This window comes from Apis florea, unplaced genomic scaffold (genome assembly GCF_048593485.1).
Source record: "Apis florea isolate Af1SG1 unplaced genomic scaffold, ASM4859348v1 contig_3585_pilon, whole genome shotgun sequence".
Lineage (NCBI taxonomy): Eukaryota > Metazoa > Arthropoda > Insecta > Hymenoptera > Apidae > Apis > Apis florea.
This window is the reverse complement of record NW_028256788.1, coordinates 1995334-2012046: the sequence shown is the minus strand read 5'-3', so window position 1 is coordinate 2012046 and position 16713 is coordinate 1995334. Positions and strand designations below refer to the sequence as shown.

The 16713-nt window shown below is 32.8% G+C and overlaps 1 protein-coding gene and 1 long non-coding RNA gene across 6 annotated transcripts in view; one reads left to right on the top strand and one right to left on the bottom strand.

Moving 5' to 3' along the window:
• Positions 1-16713, top strand: part of for (cGMP-dependent protein kinase for) — a 69791-nt gene that overhangs the window by 39738 nt on the left and 13340 nt on the right. For 3 of the 5 annotated variants that reach the window (XM_086914202.1, XM_086914203.1, XM_086914205.1), the window contains one exon: positions 1498-1664. In XM_086914202.1, the coding sequence (XP_086770328.1) occupies positions 1498-1664 (167 nt within the window). Of the gene's footprint in view, positions 1-1053; positions 1075-1497; positions 1665-5672; positions 7760-16713 lie in introns of those variants that run through there. The other 2 variants (XM_086914206.1, XM_003694524.4) reach the window with 2 other exon arrangements.
• LOC147656602 (uncharacterized) lies at positions 10169-10901 on the bottom strand. Its single transcript, XR_015294134.1, has 2 exons — positions 10574-10901; positions 10169-10504 (listed from the first exon to the last, which is right to left on the bottom strand). It is a non-coding gene; the product is annotated as an uncharacterized LOC147656602 (long non-coding RNA).

Here is a 16713-nt window from a genome sequence, read left to right as displayed (position 1 = left end):
AAGTAACCTCTTTCATCGACGAACTATGCCCGATTCGTCCTAACTTTCGCGCTTCCAAAAATTTATTTTTATTTCATCGTACCATGAATTAACTAACTTATTCTAATTTATTCTATTAATTTTTCCAAAAGATTCGAAATTCATCGTTCACGATGAAACTTAAAATTAATAAAAAAAAAAAATAATTGAATTGATTGCCTTGTTAAGAATTATCTTCTAAAAATTTATTTTTATTTCATCGTACCATGAATTAACTAACTTATTCTAATTTATTCTATTAATTTTTCCAAAAGATTCGAAATTCATCGTCCAAAACTTAAAATTAATAAAAAAATAATTGAATTGATTGCCTTGTTAAGAAATATCGAAAAATAGAAAATTTTCGCGCTTCCAAAAATTTATTTTTCTTTCATCGTACCATAAATTAACTAACTTATTCTAATTTATTCTATTAATTTTTCCAAAAGATTCGAAATTATCGAAATTCATCGTCCAAAACTTAAAATTAATAAAACTTAAAATTAATAAAAAAAAAAAAAAAAAGAAGAAAAAATAATTGAATTGATTGCCTCGTTAAGAAATATCGAAAAATAGAATCTGACACGTCTATAAATACTTCCAAGGATATTGCATAAACGGATATAACGCTCGAATATAATTTTTAATAGAATGGAAAATCGGATATATAAATGCATCAATAATAAATCACAATCGCATTTTAATCGAATTAAAATCGATTAATATATCGTACAATTTTCCACGTTATTTATCGAACGATTTCATTTCATTCACAATTTATTCTTCCCAATTGGGAAAAGAATAAGTTCACAGTGGAAACGTGGATTAACGAAGGAAAAAATTTTTACAACAGCTCAATCAAGCAAAATTCTAGGAATCCTCGTGGCAATTTTCGCATTGAGCGGCTACGTAAGATGCTTAACGTTACAAGTTAGGATGGTAATGCTCGCATTTATTCTCCGAGCGAGACATCAAAAGCACCGAACTATTATCACACTGCACCTGTTACACGCTGTAACTTGTGTGCCGAGCAAGTATATATACTAGGGAAGATAAGTAAGTTGTGGCGTACCTCAAACCTCTTGTATCCTATATATATATTTAGAAATGACGACGCTTTTATTACACTTTCTTAAGTTTATTTTTGATGATTAATTTGATGATCAACGGAGATGACCTTGGTGTTGTTGAGGATCGTTTGATTGAGCAAAAGTGTGCGCGCGTGTGAAGTACTTTTTTTTCGAGTACTTTAAATTCGTAAATTCCACTCTGCGATGTGTTAATAAATAACGTGTACTTAAAGATACGATAGATTGTCCAGAAATAATTTATTATTACGGATCTTTTCGTATTTTTGATCTTACGATTTTCATGCGAATTATGATAATATTATTACTTTGGTTTAGATTACATTTTTGTTTCGTTCTCTATGTCGAATGACAATTATTGAAAATATCTCGTTTTTTTTTCTGTTCATAGATCTCGTGAACTGATCAAAGCAGCCATTTTGGACAATGACTTCATGAAGAACCTCGAGCTGACGCAGATCCGAGAGATCGTGGATTGCATGTATCCTGTTACCTTCTCGGCTGGTTCAACCATCATACGTGAAGGAGATGTCGGTTCCATTGTGTATGTTATGGAGGGTGAGTCACAAATATGTTGTCCAAATTATATATTTTGTTTCGTAAGGTGTTGCACAATTTCGCTTATTAATTCATATAATAAAGGAGAGGAATGGAATCAATTAATTAAAAATTCGATTTTTCAAATTGTCTTAGAAAAGAATTGTTAAAAAGTTCATATGCCTATGAAAAAAAGATGTTGTATTTTATGTATCTCTTCCTTTGATTAAAACAAAGCCCCGTTACACAACGAAAAAGTATTATAAATTAAAAAAAAAAAAGTGAAAAAAAAAAAAAAACAATGATGGAGATTGTATTAATTTCATTCAACGATTACAATGGATTCCTTGGACAAAGTTGTCCATGATTACACTTTTTCATACGTTCCGGTTATAAATAGTTAGATGGCCATGCTTTAATGAACATGGGCGGAAAATCATCCATGACAAAGGAGTTTCATGAATGACGGAATCGTTATGACTGTTAATCTTCCTCGCATCGTACAATTTCAGTTTATATTCACCAAGTCGAACGGCTCGAGGTCAACCATTGTTGAGATCGTATAGTGTACTGTTACGTCCTCTTGCGTCGTGATTCGGAAATTTCTTTGACTTTATATAATTTTATGGATTGTTTTTTTTTTTTTTTTTTTTTTCTTTAATATAAATCGATAATATTTGCAATTTTCATTGTTAATTTAGTTATCCTTTATGATTGTCAGATTTATCGAGATTCCTAAAAATTATTAATATGGATATATGAATATGAATAAATTATAATTAAATTAAATTGATTTGATTTCTATTATTCGGTGCTGAAATGGTGAAAAGTGTTAATGTTTCTTTAGAATCTTCAGATATCCGATAAAGCAGAGTATATTGAGTTCATATTTTTTAGAAATTGAAATTAAACTTAAATTTCGCGCCTAAAATTTTTCCATTCACTCCGATGGTAAAGAAAATAATTAACTCAATGATCGAAGAAAAGTCTAAAAGTTATTCAACTTTTGACACAGCTATTTAAAAATAATATTGAAATCATTTTGATCGGAGAGAAATTCCCAATAAGCTCAATTTGAATCCGCGGACAAATGCACCGTATGATTCATCGTTCTTTACAGGAATCGAATGATTCAAGCTTTGCCTTTTCTTCCGAAAAACCGGTTCCCGTAGCGGTAGTTATAAATAAAATGTTGCTGAAAATACCACGCATTCTTTCGAAACGATAAGAATCAAGCTCGTATTTAACTAAATTTCGCTCCATATCTCTCTCAAAATCGATCCAAAACATCCATCTGATATTTTCCAATTCTCAAAACTTGCTTCTGGAATTTAATTCTTGCATAAAGGGAAGACAAATTTTTAATATTGTCGGTGAACAAGAAAGACGGGTAAAAATTTAACAATTGATTTTGTTATATTTTATTTTATAAAAAAAAAAGGAAAAGAAAACGTTTAAACATTTCGCAATGGAAAGATATATGTTTAGATTTAGATTAAAAGTTAGATGAAGTGAGACGGAGATAGAATGACACGGTGCGCCGCGGTGTGGCGCGATAGCGTAACAAAGATGAAGCTGTCTCACTCTATCGCTATCTCTCTTCACCGAAAGCAAACTTTAATTAATACACGCAACTTAATAAATAAGCCTCGAGCAAAATTTTTGTATATCAACTTTCGTGTTTTTTTTTTTTTTTTTTTTTCGCCTCTAGAATCACTCCTCGAGAAATATTCCACGAATATTTATTATTAACATACTGTGTATTATATAACATTTATCATCTTAATATCTCATTATTTTTAATATATTTTTGTTTTCATATTATATTTACATTTGCTGCCTTTATCATTATATATCATTGAACGAATTTATATATCATGTAATTTTCTTCTCTTGTATTATCGTATTTAATTAAAATATAATATTATTAATGCATATTACGTCAATAAAGTTTTTGTTTTCATATACATATATTATATAAACTTCCAATATGGTTATAATATACTTTATTGGCAAGAAATTTCACACGAATATTTTATATGTACAGTCATATAGAGTTTCATTCTCGACGAATTTCCTTTTACTTCCGGTACCGGTTGAAAGCATTCAGACGTTTTGCGCAACGATACTACAATTAAATTCGAACGTAATGGGTCAACGTGTAACGTAATAACGTGAATTTTTACGTTGTAATGGCCACGTTGTTATAAGCCAACTGTGTAAACGTGTAACAGTTAACGTCGAAATGCGATTACGCAAATTATTGTACAAACATTATCATTCAACAGCGAGAAAAAAAATTTATTGATACGAAAATGTAAATAAAAAAAAGAAGAAAATATAAAAAGTTTACAGTGCAGGAATTTTTATTTATAGTAATATACACATACAGAAGATAATTTGTTAACTGAAAGAAGACTGAAATAACTTATGATTCTTTAATTAAACACATGAATGATTTCTTTGAAATGATCAATTTAATTCCAAGTATTTTCTTCTTGAATCAATATTTTGATAATTGTGATATATAGGATAGATTAAATTTAATATATTAAATAATTGATATCTACGTTATTATACCGTACGTGATTATTCATATTATAATTATATACATAGAAATGTTAAAATAAATTATTTAACAGCAATGCTAGTAAATTTATATCCCGTTTAGCAAAGTGATATGATTCATTATAATAATTATTACACTTATCAGAATAACTGAATGTCGTGTTCATTACATAAATAGAGACATGTGAATAGACATAAATCCTCGAAATAAATCCTTATCTATTCTAATCAGGAAGAATGAGAACCAATGGCCTTTCTCTCGGAAGTTCGCGTATTGTAATAGCATAGCAATTAATGCTTCGATATAATATTATTTATAAGATTGCTCCGTGTCATAAAATGTATCAAAATAATTGCATTAAATTATCTACGATACTTTCATTAACATTACATTTTCTTTTGTAACATTTTTTTCTCGTATTTTTATTTAAAAAATGTACGTGTATTTTATAGATAACAAAATATTTTATAGACAAAAAGATTTTAATTTTATCTTAAATTGGTACTCAAATAAAGAGCAGAATGAATAAAAAGAAGACGGATATTTTGATATTGGAGTTGTTAGAAAGAAACTTGATCGAAAAAGTCAAATGTAAAAGATTCCACAAATAGAAAATAATGACAATAATGGAAGGAATAAAGGAAGGAATAAAGGAATAAAATAAAATACAAATCGAACGAGAAATCATTTTCAATCAAGATTGCTCCACTTTTGCTTGTAGTGTTCCCACTATATCTGACAAACATCCTCTGTATATCTTATTGATCTTATTCTCACAATTAGGGTATATTATTTCACTGTGATTTACAAAGGGTAAACAAATTCAGATAAAACATATCTCATGTATCTGGTGTACTTCTTCTTCTCTATATACTCTTATCATTAATCCCTTATTGATTTGTACAACCTGATTCCCAAGTGTACATGCAATGAATCAAGAAAATAGAATTTCCCCTTGAAAAAAATATCTTTCTCGACAGAGTTAATAACTATTCACAAATATCGTCACAAGAATACAAATAACTTCGTTATTAATTATTCACAGAAGTGATTATCTTTAAAAAAAAAAAAAAAACAATTCGTCAATCTATTTCATAGATTACAACACCCGATAAATATTCTTGCAGGACAAATATTAACGTTTACTCGATTGAATAAACTTAATCGATCGTATAAATACAACACGAGATATAACACGAAATATCTGTAAGAGAATGAGAAAAGAATCTTTAAAGTATACCCGGATGCCAGAATTCCTAAAAATAATAAAAATTCGCGTTGCACCATTCTGGAGTCACCCGGTACATACGTGGGAGTGGTTGCACCGGGAGCAGGCATGCTCGGTTGAGAGCCACTGCCCTTTCTCTCGCGAGCAGCGCGCGTGGTGGGGCGGTCGAGAGTCGGAGAGGAAGGGAGTTTCTCGTGTGCACGCTCTTTGCGGGCGTACATTTCACCAGTCGTGAACGCTGTCAGTGAGCGTCAGTCTCGAAGGAGTGGTCCTGCCAGTGTCCTCGTTCGCGTCAGGATCCTCCTTTGTGCGAGGGCACCGTTTCGTCCACGCTCCAATCCCTCGGTCCAAAAATTTCCCCAACGATTCTCGCGCGCGAGTGAAACTTCTCACTGACGAAAACCCTCACCATCCTACCCGTCCCCTCGAGGGACGATCATCTCTCCCCGTGTTCAATCCCACCCCTTTTCTTCGAAACGTGAGAAACGAATCGACGGATTAAGGATTTATCCGCGATGAAAAGTGATTTCGAAACACGATCAGGATGGAAATGAGAGGAGGGATGGAAGATATGGAAGAGGATATGGTGTAAAAGAGAGAGGCAAAGTCGTGGTGGAATCGATGGACGCGATCGGAAGAAATCGAGCCGGAGACTAAAAATAGATTGCATCGTTGTTCCGCGCCGCGCCAGCCTGCAATTATTCCGCTCGAAAATCTCGCAACTCGCAATTTTCCGCCGACTGTCGGCTGTCATTTGAGCGCCGCCGTGAAGCATGAACCGGCGAGGAGTCGTTGGAACCCTTGGAAGGACGGTGAACTCCTCGATTCGTTTGGAAACCGTACCACAGCCGAGATTCAGAGACACGTGGCTCACCCGTGTGATTTATGCGACTGGGACGCGCAGTCAGATTTAAAGAGCTCGGAAGTTTTGACTCGGCGAGGTGACGCGAACGTCAAACAAGAGGGCAGAAGGATCGAGGGAGGCGTTCATCGATCTTACAATCTGGATAAACGCCAGATACGTTCGTCCCCAATTTCTTTCTGATTTATCTGACAACTGAGACAAAATTTGATTTCGAGAAATCGAGGCGAATTTTCACTGATAAACGTCTAACTCGATTTGAGCGAAATCGAGTTAACGTAGAACCATCTCTTGATTGATAATTTGCCGATCGAAATATGAAAGAACTGATTTTGTAGTGATAATTAGCGATTCGATCGATGTCGATACGAGTTTGTATTCTCGACTGAAAAGTGCAAGTCGATGCTGGAAAATGTCCAGCGCAGTGACTCATAGCCAAGGTCGTCTCACTGGACCAAACCTTTCTAACCAACGACCCGGAGCAACGGTCGTCTGACGGTATCTATGTTATATCTGATTTATCTGATTTAAACGAACAAATAATAAAAATCTCGAAAGAGAGAGAGAGAGAGAGAGAGAGAGAAGTAATAAACAGGTTTTACTCTTGTGTTCGAAGAAAGAAAGAGAAATCCTATTACTATCTGATTTCACTGAACAAGAATTCATTTAAAACTAACAAAACGCTCTACACCACTTCTGCTTCATCCTTGTTCTTCAATCTGTCGTCAAGGATCTTTTATCTAAAAAGAAAAATCCATCCGTATCGTAAAATTAACAAGATAGTCTCTAAAATAGACGAGATCTTAAGGATTCTAAGTAGAGAATAAACTAGGAATCTACCGTAAAACAAATATACTCAACTTTTCATAAGTATTCTTCGTTTAAGAAAGAAAGGAAAAAGAAGCTCTTTTACGAGTCGAACATTTTTGCTCGAAAAGTAGACGACGAGGATTCTTCTTAAAGATTCTTTACTTAAAAAAAAAAAAAAAGAATCGTGAAACGAATCCAAGCCATGAAAGTGAGAAGTTACCCCGGCAGAGCAGTGTTGGAGGATCCAGAATTACTGTTGGACCCTGACGCGACTCGAGGGAGGGCCATGGAGCTTCTCTACGAGGCCAGTTGGCGAGAGTGTGGCGTGAACTGGACCGGCAATGGAAGAAGCAAGCCTCCGTCGAGGGAGGACGAATACAGGCAACCTTACGCCGAGGTGATCTCCCAGCTCGAGGGTGTTCTTGGGGATAGCCGCGTTGGATCATCCGCGAGAGAGGAGTCGGAGTCGAGGAGATCGAGCAGCACTGGGACCAGTGACAGCGAATCGAGCGAACTCAACCAGCCTGGAAATAACAAAGGTGGATTTCTCATACCGAGGCCGAGGCTGATCGTACCGGTTCACACCTACGCCAGGAGACGAAGAACCGGCGCCCCTCCTCCGCTCAGAAGGCGACAAATACGCGAAGGTATTCCTGAGAGGATCTCTCCTTTTTAACGAAATTTTGAATTTTTCGCCACAGCTGTTGTTAAAGATAATTAATAGAAATTTCACATCTTGAATTTTATTTTTATATATTGGAATATTAGTGGAAGGGTCGATTTGTTCGAACTTTTCGACAAGAGTTGTTAAGATAATTGCAAAAATTTCACATTTTGAGTTTATTAATCTTATATATTCGTGGAATATTACTGGAAGGATCGATTCGAAATTTTCGAAAAAAATCGAGTTTAAAAATTTGAAATCACATATATTAAACATTTATAATAATTTTGTTCAATAGCATTTTTGAAAAATCTTTTCGACTTCTCTTTTATTGTAACTTTGTTGTTACTTTTTAAATAAAAGCACAGTGCGCCGTAGTACGTGAAAAAATCGTTGCATCAGTTAATTGAACGATGACGTACCATATTTGGATGGTCATAGGAAATCGCACGTCTTCTATAGGAAACGATCGTGTCTAGAATATATTTAGTATGCAAAAGATTAATGGCTTCAGAGGCCCTTTTTTGGAGAGGTCGCGAGAATAGGTTGAATAGATGTGTAGGTTGGATGAGATTGGATTCTGATAGATCTCTCTGAGGTTGGTTTTTATTATTGGTTGGTCGCTGTTTCGAAGAGGTTGGGTTCAATTTTCGAAGATAATTGATGGAAAAAGGATATTGAATTAGATTTAGATTCTTCTTTTTATAAATATTGTTCGTGTGATGATCGATTTCGTGATCGATTTTCAGATTCTTAATAAATGGTAATTAAAGAAGAAGAAAAAAAGGAAAGTAATGTTTTTGTAATAGTTTATATTGATGAATATTTTGTTAAAGATCGTTTGAACTTGTTGAAGAGAACTTAAAAGTTTTGAAATAAATACAAGATAACGATAAATAAGATAAAAATTAAAGATTTTAAATTAAACGTGAGATAAAGTTACAATAGATAAACATTTTTTTAAGAAAAAATGGAAATCGACAAGCATCCTCATTTTTATTGAAGTTTATTTATTGAAAATCAATAATTGTGTTGAAATCTTGGATCATTTTCAAGTTTTGATCTCATAAATCTTAATGATAAAAGAAAATAATTATTTATAGATATATTTATCGTTAAAATATTTAATGTGATGAGTATATATATATATATATATCTAAAAATATAATCATTCTCAGAAGAGAACATTAAAACATTAGAAACGATTAAACAAAAAAAAAAAAAAAAAAAAGAAAAATAATCTATGGAATCTAAATGACAATTATATCTAAGATAAGATGTCGAATTATCGTTTTAAAATAATCATTAAATAATTACTTTCTATTGACATTTCCATAATCCATCTAATATCGTTATTAAGCAATCACTGTCACAAAGATTAACAATCTAATAAGTATCGTGTGTAGAAAATATTTCGTATAATATCTATTGATTTCTATTTGATTATAGAAGCTGACATACATATTTCCGTATAAAAAAATTCATTAGTCAACTTTCACTCGTTTCCTGCTGTTTCAACAATTAAACGAGGGTAGATTATAATTAATAATAATTGAGGATCTGTAACTCAACTTTTTTTTTTTTTTTTTTTTTTGCTCAAAGAGGAAGAGCAAAGAAAGAACAATCTTTATATAGAAATTATATACGAAAAAGTAATGATCGGAAAGTTCTTTGCTGAGATTGAATCGATTGAAGGCAAGTTATATAAGGAAATGACTTAAGGGTTGATTTATTTTCGATTGATCACCATAATGGTTAAAATATTCTAAGTAATTCAGTACGTGATGACCATTTTTGGGACGATCCTTGCTCGGATACGTTCTTCGTGGAATCGATATCGATCGATTGTTAAGTAGATAGGTCAATGAATTACTTGTTAATAATTAATTATTTCGAGATTTTGCAAGTACATGTATTGAAGTTAAATTGTTTTCTCTTCTAAGTATTAAATTTTTAATCGAAATAAATTTGTAAAGATTATTTATTAATTATTTTTTAAAAAAAAAATAATTTTAGATCTTTTTTCTATGATTTTGAAGAATAATTATTGTCAAATATATTTTATCTTTCGAATGTAATTCAAAATCGCGAAAACTATTGAAATGAAAGACGCTTTATGGAAATGATAGAAAATGTTAGCATTGTTTCAGAATCTATAAAAAAAAAAGAAAAAAAAAAAAAAAAGGTGATGATAATCTGAAGAAAATGTGAACATCGTGAACAACGTTTTATAATAAAATTAAAATAAGATAAATTGAACTTAAATAAAAATACTATGTTTTCGAGAAAAAAGCATTGAATTAAAAAATATAACATGCGATATGAAATTTTTATAGAAAAGAATTATTAGAAAAAAATGAGTAAGTAGAGATTGAAAAATTTTCCAGAAAAATTTGTCTAATAAAATATATTTCAACTATAAACTTTCTTAAGAAATTTAATTTTAAACGATATTAATTCAAATACGAATTAACGAATTAATTTATAAATTAGTAAACCCTTATCTTCTTGATTGACACATTTTTTTATATAAATAATATACAATTCGGTAGAAAAATCTTGGGCATTAATACCATCGATAACGCTAATGTAATTATTACTGTTGTTTTCATTACTTTTTTCTTATCTCGGTCTTGACTTTATTATGACTTCCATATTTTGTTATTTTAGTTCCCACATTAAAACAGAGAATAGAATTTTTTCAAGGTTTTGAAATATTATTAAAAACCTACAATTTAAAAAATGCATAAATAGATAAAATAAACAAACGTATAAAGATATTGGATATTGTAGTTACCAGTCACGTGGCGCTAGTATCGCTTCGCTCCATCCACAATGCAAAAGATTAACCAGATCCATTATATCAAAATAAAAATCTCGCGTAATTCGAAAAAAACGTTCGAATATCCTATAATCAAATTGATCACAAATGAAATCGCATTGTACTTTAAACGTTATCGAGTCTGTCTCTTCACACGTCTCCGAAGATATCAATTTCCATATCAATTTCTATTTTTTTTTTCCCTCTTTTCACAATGAGACGCGAGAAAATTATCTAATCAAAAACTCAAATACAAAGCTAGACAGAGCACGTCAATTAGACGGTATACATATCCGCGAAGACTGGTTTACCACCACAGTTCGCTGTAGTGGCGGGTCTAGATCCGGGTCGAGTCTCGATCACAGCGCGACCGCAGCTTTTGTATAATACTGTGAAAAATATTTGTCCTTGATTCGATCGGGATCAAGCAACGAAATCTCTCGTCGTGGTGGGCAATGAAAGTGAACCGCGAACACGAAACCGGAATTAAAATTGAAATTCGAAGAGGGGGAGATTTTTGTAACGATTGAGTAATATTTACTCGTTGGATAAATCCTGCTGAAGGGTGATTAGAAAACCTTATCGCGTTTAATGAATATTTATAATTTTTCTTCAATACAAAAAAAAAAATACAAATTTCATATTTTTACAAATAGAGTGTAAAATTATCATATTTTTTACATTAACTAAACTACTGCGTGGTTAATTCCGGCCTATCAGTGAGCGATCGTGAAAACTAGATTTAGGTCGGACGTCTCTATCGCAAGAGCAACGTTACTCAACCCTGTTAATGCTCCAATCTTTTAAACGCGAAAGCTGATTACATCGGCCGGTTAATCGTACGCTTCGTACATTTGCATCGATCTTTCTTTTCATCCTCGCAAAGGAAAGGAATGAAAAAAAAAAAAAAGAAAAAGAAAACAAAACTACGTCGATACATAATAAATTAGAATCGTCTTCAAAACATTGAAATATACACTAATGTTATTCATCGTTAAATTAATTATAGCATCATAACAGTATCATTGAAACTCGATAAAATTAATTGCAGTTGCGTAACTTAATTACCCATAAAATATATTTTCAATTCAATTATTGTCGGTGAATAATTAACTTTAGGAACTGGTTTCTTTTTTCTTTTTATCGTTGCTCTTTTCAAAATAGAATGATTTCTCGCGTTTTCACGGAGATTGACGTGTATATAAGTTAAATATGTCTCCTAGGTAATATTGTATCGTTCCGTGTAAATTCCGTTTATACATCTGCGTATATACACACACTGTTCCAATGCGAACTTCACTTCAGACGAAAATCACGACTGGATTTAATACCCTTCTATCTGGAACACGAAACACGGTTACTCGTTAGCACAATTTTCCTTCGCCAATCCGTTTTATGAGAGAAGCTTCTCTAACGTTCTATCATACAGTTTTATTGCTTTTATCGCAACACGAGAGAGTTTCATCTGTTATTCATACGATCCCTCTTCTAATATAACTTTCACGCTTTTTCGAATCTTCTTTTCTGTTTTATATTTTTACAATTTTTTTTTCGTTTTTTCGATTACTTACACGCGATCGTTGCCAGAAATTTATGTAGAAATCGGCTCGAAATTTGTAATTTCAATGGGATCGTGCTGGATTATTTCTTTCTTCCAATCTTCACCATCTCGAGAGAAAATTTTATATATTTTCACGTTTCGGTCGTTGGTTATTAAACGGTTATTATTTAAATATTTACAGACATTGCGAGACCGTGAACAATTAATCAGACAATTTTTTAAATCAATATCGACTCTATGTTTACAATAAACATAAGATAGGTGAGTTTAAAAAAATATTCAGAAAATATGAATAAATCATAAATGTCTAGAAAGATACATCTCACGTAACAGCTACTATTTGTCAATAATGATAAGAAGTGATAAGAAGATTAACGCAACTTCTTCTTCTTTTTTTTTTTTTACCTTGGTTTCGTTACATCCAGTTACAGGCAATTCTTCTGGAAAATTAAATTGCACAAAGGCAAGTGTTAAAATTTAAAGATTTAAATATTTTAAATATATTCGAGCTTCGATGGTTATCAAGATTGTTATTATTAATTCGTAAAAAGGAGTTTCGTGTTATTAAAAAAAAAAAAAAAAAGTAGAGTACGATATCTTTTATTTATAAGATATATACACGCAATCATTTTCTGTCCAATATCTTGCCATCGTTTGAAAGAGTGATAGATATAGCGAAATACGACTTTACAAGAAGTAAAATTGGATATGAAAGTTACGTTTCGCTGATGAAAGTTTTCAGAATAATTATTCCACGAGCGAGCACGAAAAATTACCCAAGTGTGACGTTTTCTTTATTATTGATAATAGAAAAATTATACGATATTTTACAAATCTGAATTAAAAAGATAAAAAAAAAAAAAATCGAAATCGCGTGAACTTAAATAAAATAAATTTTACAAATATTAATTCTCTTCCATCCAGGTTTCATTCCATTATATATATATGTATATGTATATCTATACAATCAATTAATGTAATCTAAAGTAATTAATATATCCTATATCGTTTCAATTGCTTCACTTAACCGATTCAATAGATATGATAATTAATGCGATACGTTAAATGCCTCGATATTCTCACGTTTTTTGTTGGAAGCAAAAGTTTTAATTGGAAATATCTGGTATAATCCGATGTCTTGGATCGTCGATGCCTGCTTTTCTCCTCTCTTTAACGTTTTTTTTTTTTCTTTGTCGACCGACCAACGAAGCTGAGAAAATCTCACGAGCGTCACGTATCCCAAGAATGAGGGAGAAACCAATTAAAAAGAGGGAACGAAACTCGAGTGAAATTTTTCCAAATTTGTTGCAAAGATAAGCTAAATAACTTAATTTCCTGAACAATTGATTCGAAACTTAACAATTAAAAAGTAACATAGATCGCCCGATTTAAAATTTTCTTCAAGAGAAAGAGAAGAAATTTGTCGATTCGATAAACTGTCAATGCTTGAGGGGGGAGGGGAGGGGGAAATCTCTCGAAGATTTCAATAAACAAACGCGATGTCTTTAATCCCTGGTGAACGAATAAACTTTCAAAGTGAAAAGCGCTTACCAGCTGTTAAACTAGCTGCTAATTTTTCAGACCGGCAGATGTTCGTCGATTAAGTAACTCGTTCATTGAAGAATTATTGTACCTTATTTCATTCAACTAGATTAGATAATATTTACCGTCCCATTTGTCATACTCCATTGCTACTTGCCTTTAATTAACGGCAAGAAATGATTTTTTCCTGCATTCGTATTGAAATCGAATCGAATTCCTTGAAATCAGTGAAAATCATTTAAATTGTATACGATTTTTCGTCTCAATAATTATTTTTCTCATTTGATAACCTCTCCTCTTCCCTTTCAAAGATATTTCGTTTAGAATTATATTAGGCACTTATTTGACTCTCGCAAAAAAGGAGTTGTGAGTCACTCGATCGTAAAATAGGATCTTGTTTCAAAAAGAAAAAAAAAAAAAATCGGAACATACGGCAAATTTCGAAAGATTCAGTTTCGAAATAATCCACGATGGCCTCTGACCGGACAGCAGCTGTCGTCCGAGATTCCTCGTGGTCGTTTCTCTCCGTGATTTGGTCGAAGCCAAGGGAAAGCAAGTTTGTTTCTTCTCGGCTATAGTTCCTAATTACTTTCACGCTACACGCTAATTTGACGATTACGTGAATGGAATACCACGTCGAAGAGATTCTTGAATGGCGCACGAAAATAAACGCCGCTTCTTTCTTGGCCGGCAAATTTATGCGTTGTGAATCATTATTAAGGGAAGTATAACGATTTCAATGTATACAATGATATCTATGATATATTAATGATATATAATTAATTGTTCGAATTATATATATTTCTTCGAAGGAGATCTTTCATTCGTTTAAACAAAGAACACGAATATTTGCGCGGATTGCAAATCTTGTGAATATGAATATAACAATGCGAGGAACAAAGTCGCAAGTCTGTACTTTAGCTTGGAGAAACGTATCGATGATTCATGGCGGACAATGCAATGGATTTCTTAAATGTTCTGTGTCCTCGAGACTGTGTGTACAATGGCATAAATTATTTTCCACTTCTGCCACTGTTTTATTATCAAATTTCTTTAATTAAAGAAGAATAAATCTTTTTGTTATATTTCCAAAATTAAATATAATCAGAAAACGAGGAATATATTTATTTACATGTGTCATATATAAGAAAGAAAGGGAGACGTGGGAACAAATAATGGAAATAACTATTTTGAGAAAACGAACTCTGAGAGTTTCACTTTTTTCCTCGATTCATTTTTGAGCTCTATTGTGGAGGATACCATTGCTATCATCACATGTGGAGTCCTTGGATTGTTGCTAGGCGTTGGATGCTTCACAGATACCTTAATAATAATTATTGATACAGTAACATGTAGTTTTAAATGCACAAATATCAAGCATCTTTTTATGATTATCTTTTTAAATAATAAAGATAATCAAAAATTCCGTTTCACAATGTTGCCGAAACGAAAATGGAAAAAGAAAAAGTGAAACAATTTTAATATAACGAAGGAAACTATAATTCCAAATAATAATCCTTTCATTCAACGATCCTATAAATCCCCTTAAACTCCCTTCTTGAACTCTTCTCTCTTTCCACGAACATCTCGCTCAAACGTAGAAACGTAACGAACAACAAACGATAAGAAACACGATGAGAGAGGGGGGGGGGAGGAGGGGAAGTTGACTGGCGTACCCTTGACAACATACTCGAGCCAGCATCGCGACACGACGACGTCTTTGATGATCTTCGCGTTAGAAAAAAACGTGGATCCGATTGACCCAGTTCAACAAACACGAATTCCCTCGATACATGCCACTCTCGTGCGTGTGCACTGTGCGCTATGTGTGTATGTGCTGTGTACAATTGAAAAAAAAGGAAAGGGGAGGGGAGCAAAGAGAGAGAGAGAGAGAGAAAGAGAAAGAAGAGGCACCGAGACGATCCGCTTTCGCAAACTGGCTAATCAAGGTTCCACTGTAAACAGTGACGTAAAAGCTGTCTGCTCAAAGCTGTGTACCACATACAACAACGAAAGGCCAGAGAAACGAGATCGTCGGGTTGAGCCGACGATAAGAGACCGCTAGACCAAGTAAGCGGGAGTTCAGTTACGCGGCTTTCGAATAAAACCTCCTCTCACGGGGAGAGGGTATCGTATGCGAGGCGTAAACTCTTTGTCCTGTTATGTCGTCATGCTAGGCGGTCTTCCCGTGCGCGTGTGCGCTCCTTTGAAATTGTGATCCACTTTGACGTGTAGTAGACCCGGCTCGGTCTCGTTCCAGGCCCGTGGATGGTCTCGTTCTATTTTTAGATTAAGCTTAATTGTAATTGTAATGGCCGTCCACTTATTTCTTTTATTGTAGCAAGGTCGTAAAATCAAAGGTAAGAGCGACGGTGTATATTCGGGCGGCAGAGGCGGCGTTTTTGAAAGAATTACGAGCGGATAAAGCCTCTTTCAAGTGGGTATATTAGATGCACAAGGTGTTGGTAGAGTTGAAAGTCGATTCTGAAAGAGATCGAAATGTATAGTGTGAGAGTGATGGAAATTCAAGAATTACGCAAATTGATACGTTAATTTGTGTACTTCATTGTGAAATTATATAAAAAAAAAAAAAAAAGAAGGATTAAAAATTAATTTGTGAATAGGATATCATTGTGGTAAATTAAGATTGGTTTCTGGAATCGATTATTTAACAGAAATTGCGAGAAAGTCGGGATTTTTTTTTTTTCAGAGTCCAAGGAAGTTATTAGATTGCAAAATTTGAAAGGACAAATCAAATACGACTGGGTTAAGTAGCAATCGAATTTCAAAATTCGATTTGTTCGGCGTTCACCACGGTTCATTATATAAATCGAAATGGAAAGTTTAATGAATAACACAGCTGTGCGTATATTATTATACATAATAAGTTATATAACAAGCTTGATAATAACAAATTTTATATATAAATAATTATGTTTGATAATAAGACGTTTAAAAATTACTCTAGAAATCAAAATTAGAAAAAATATATATATATATATATCAATAAATC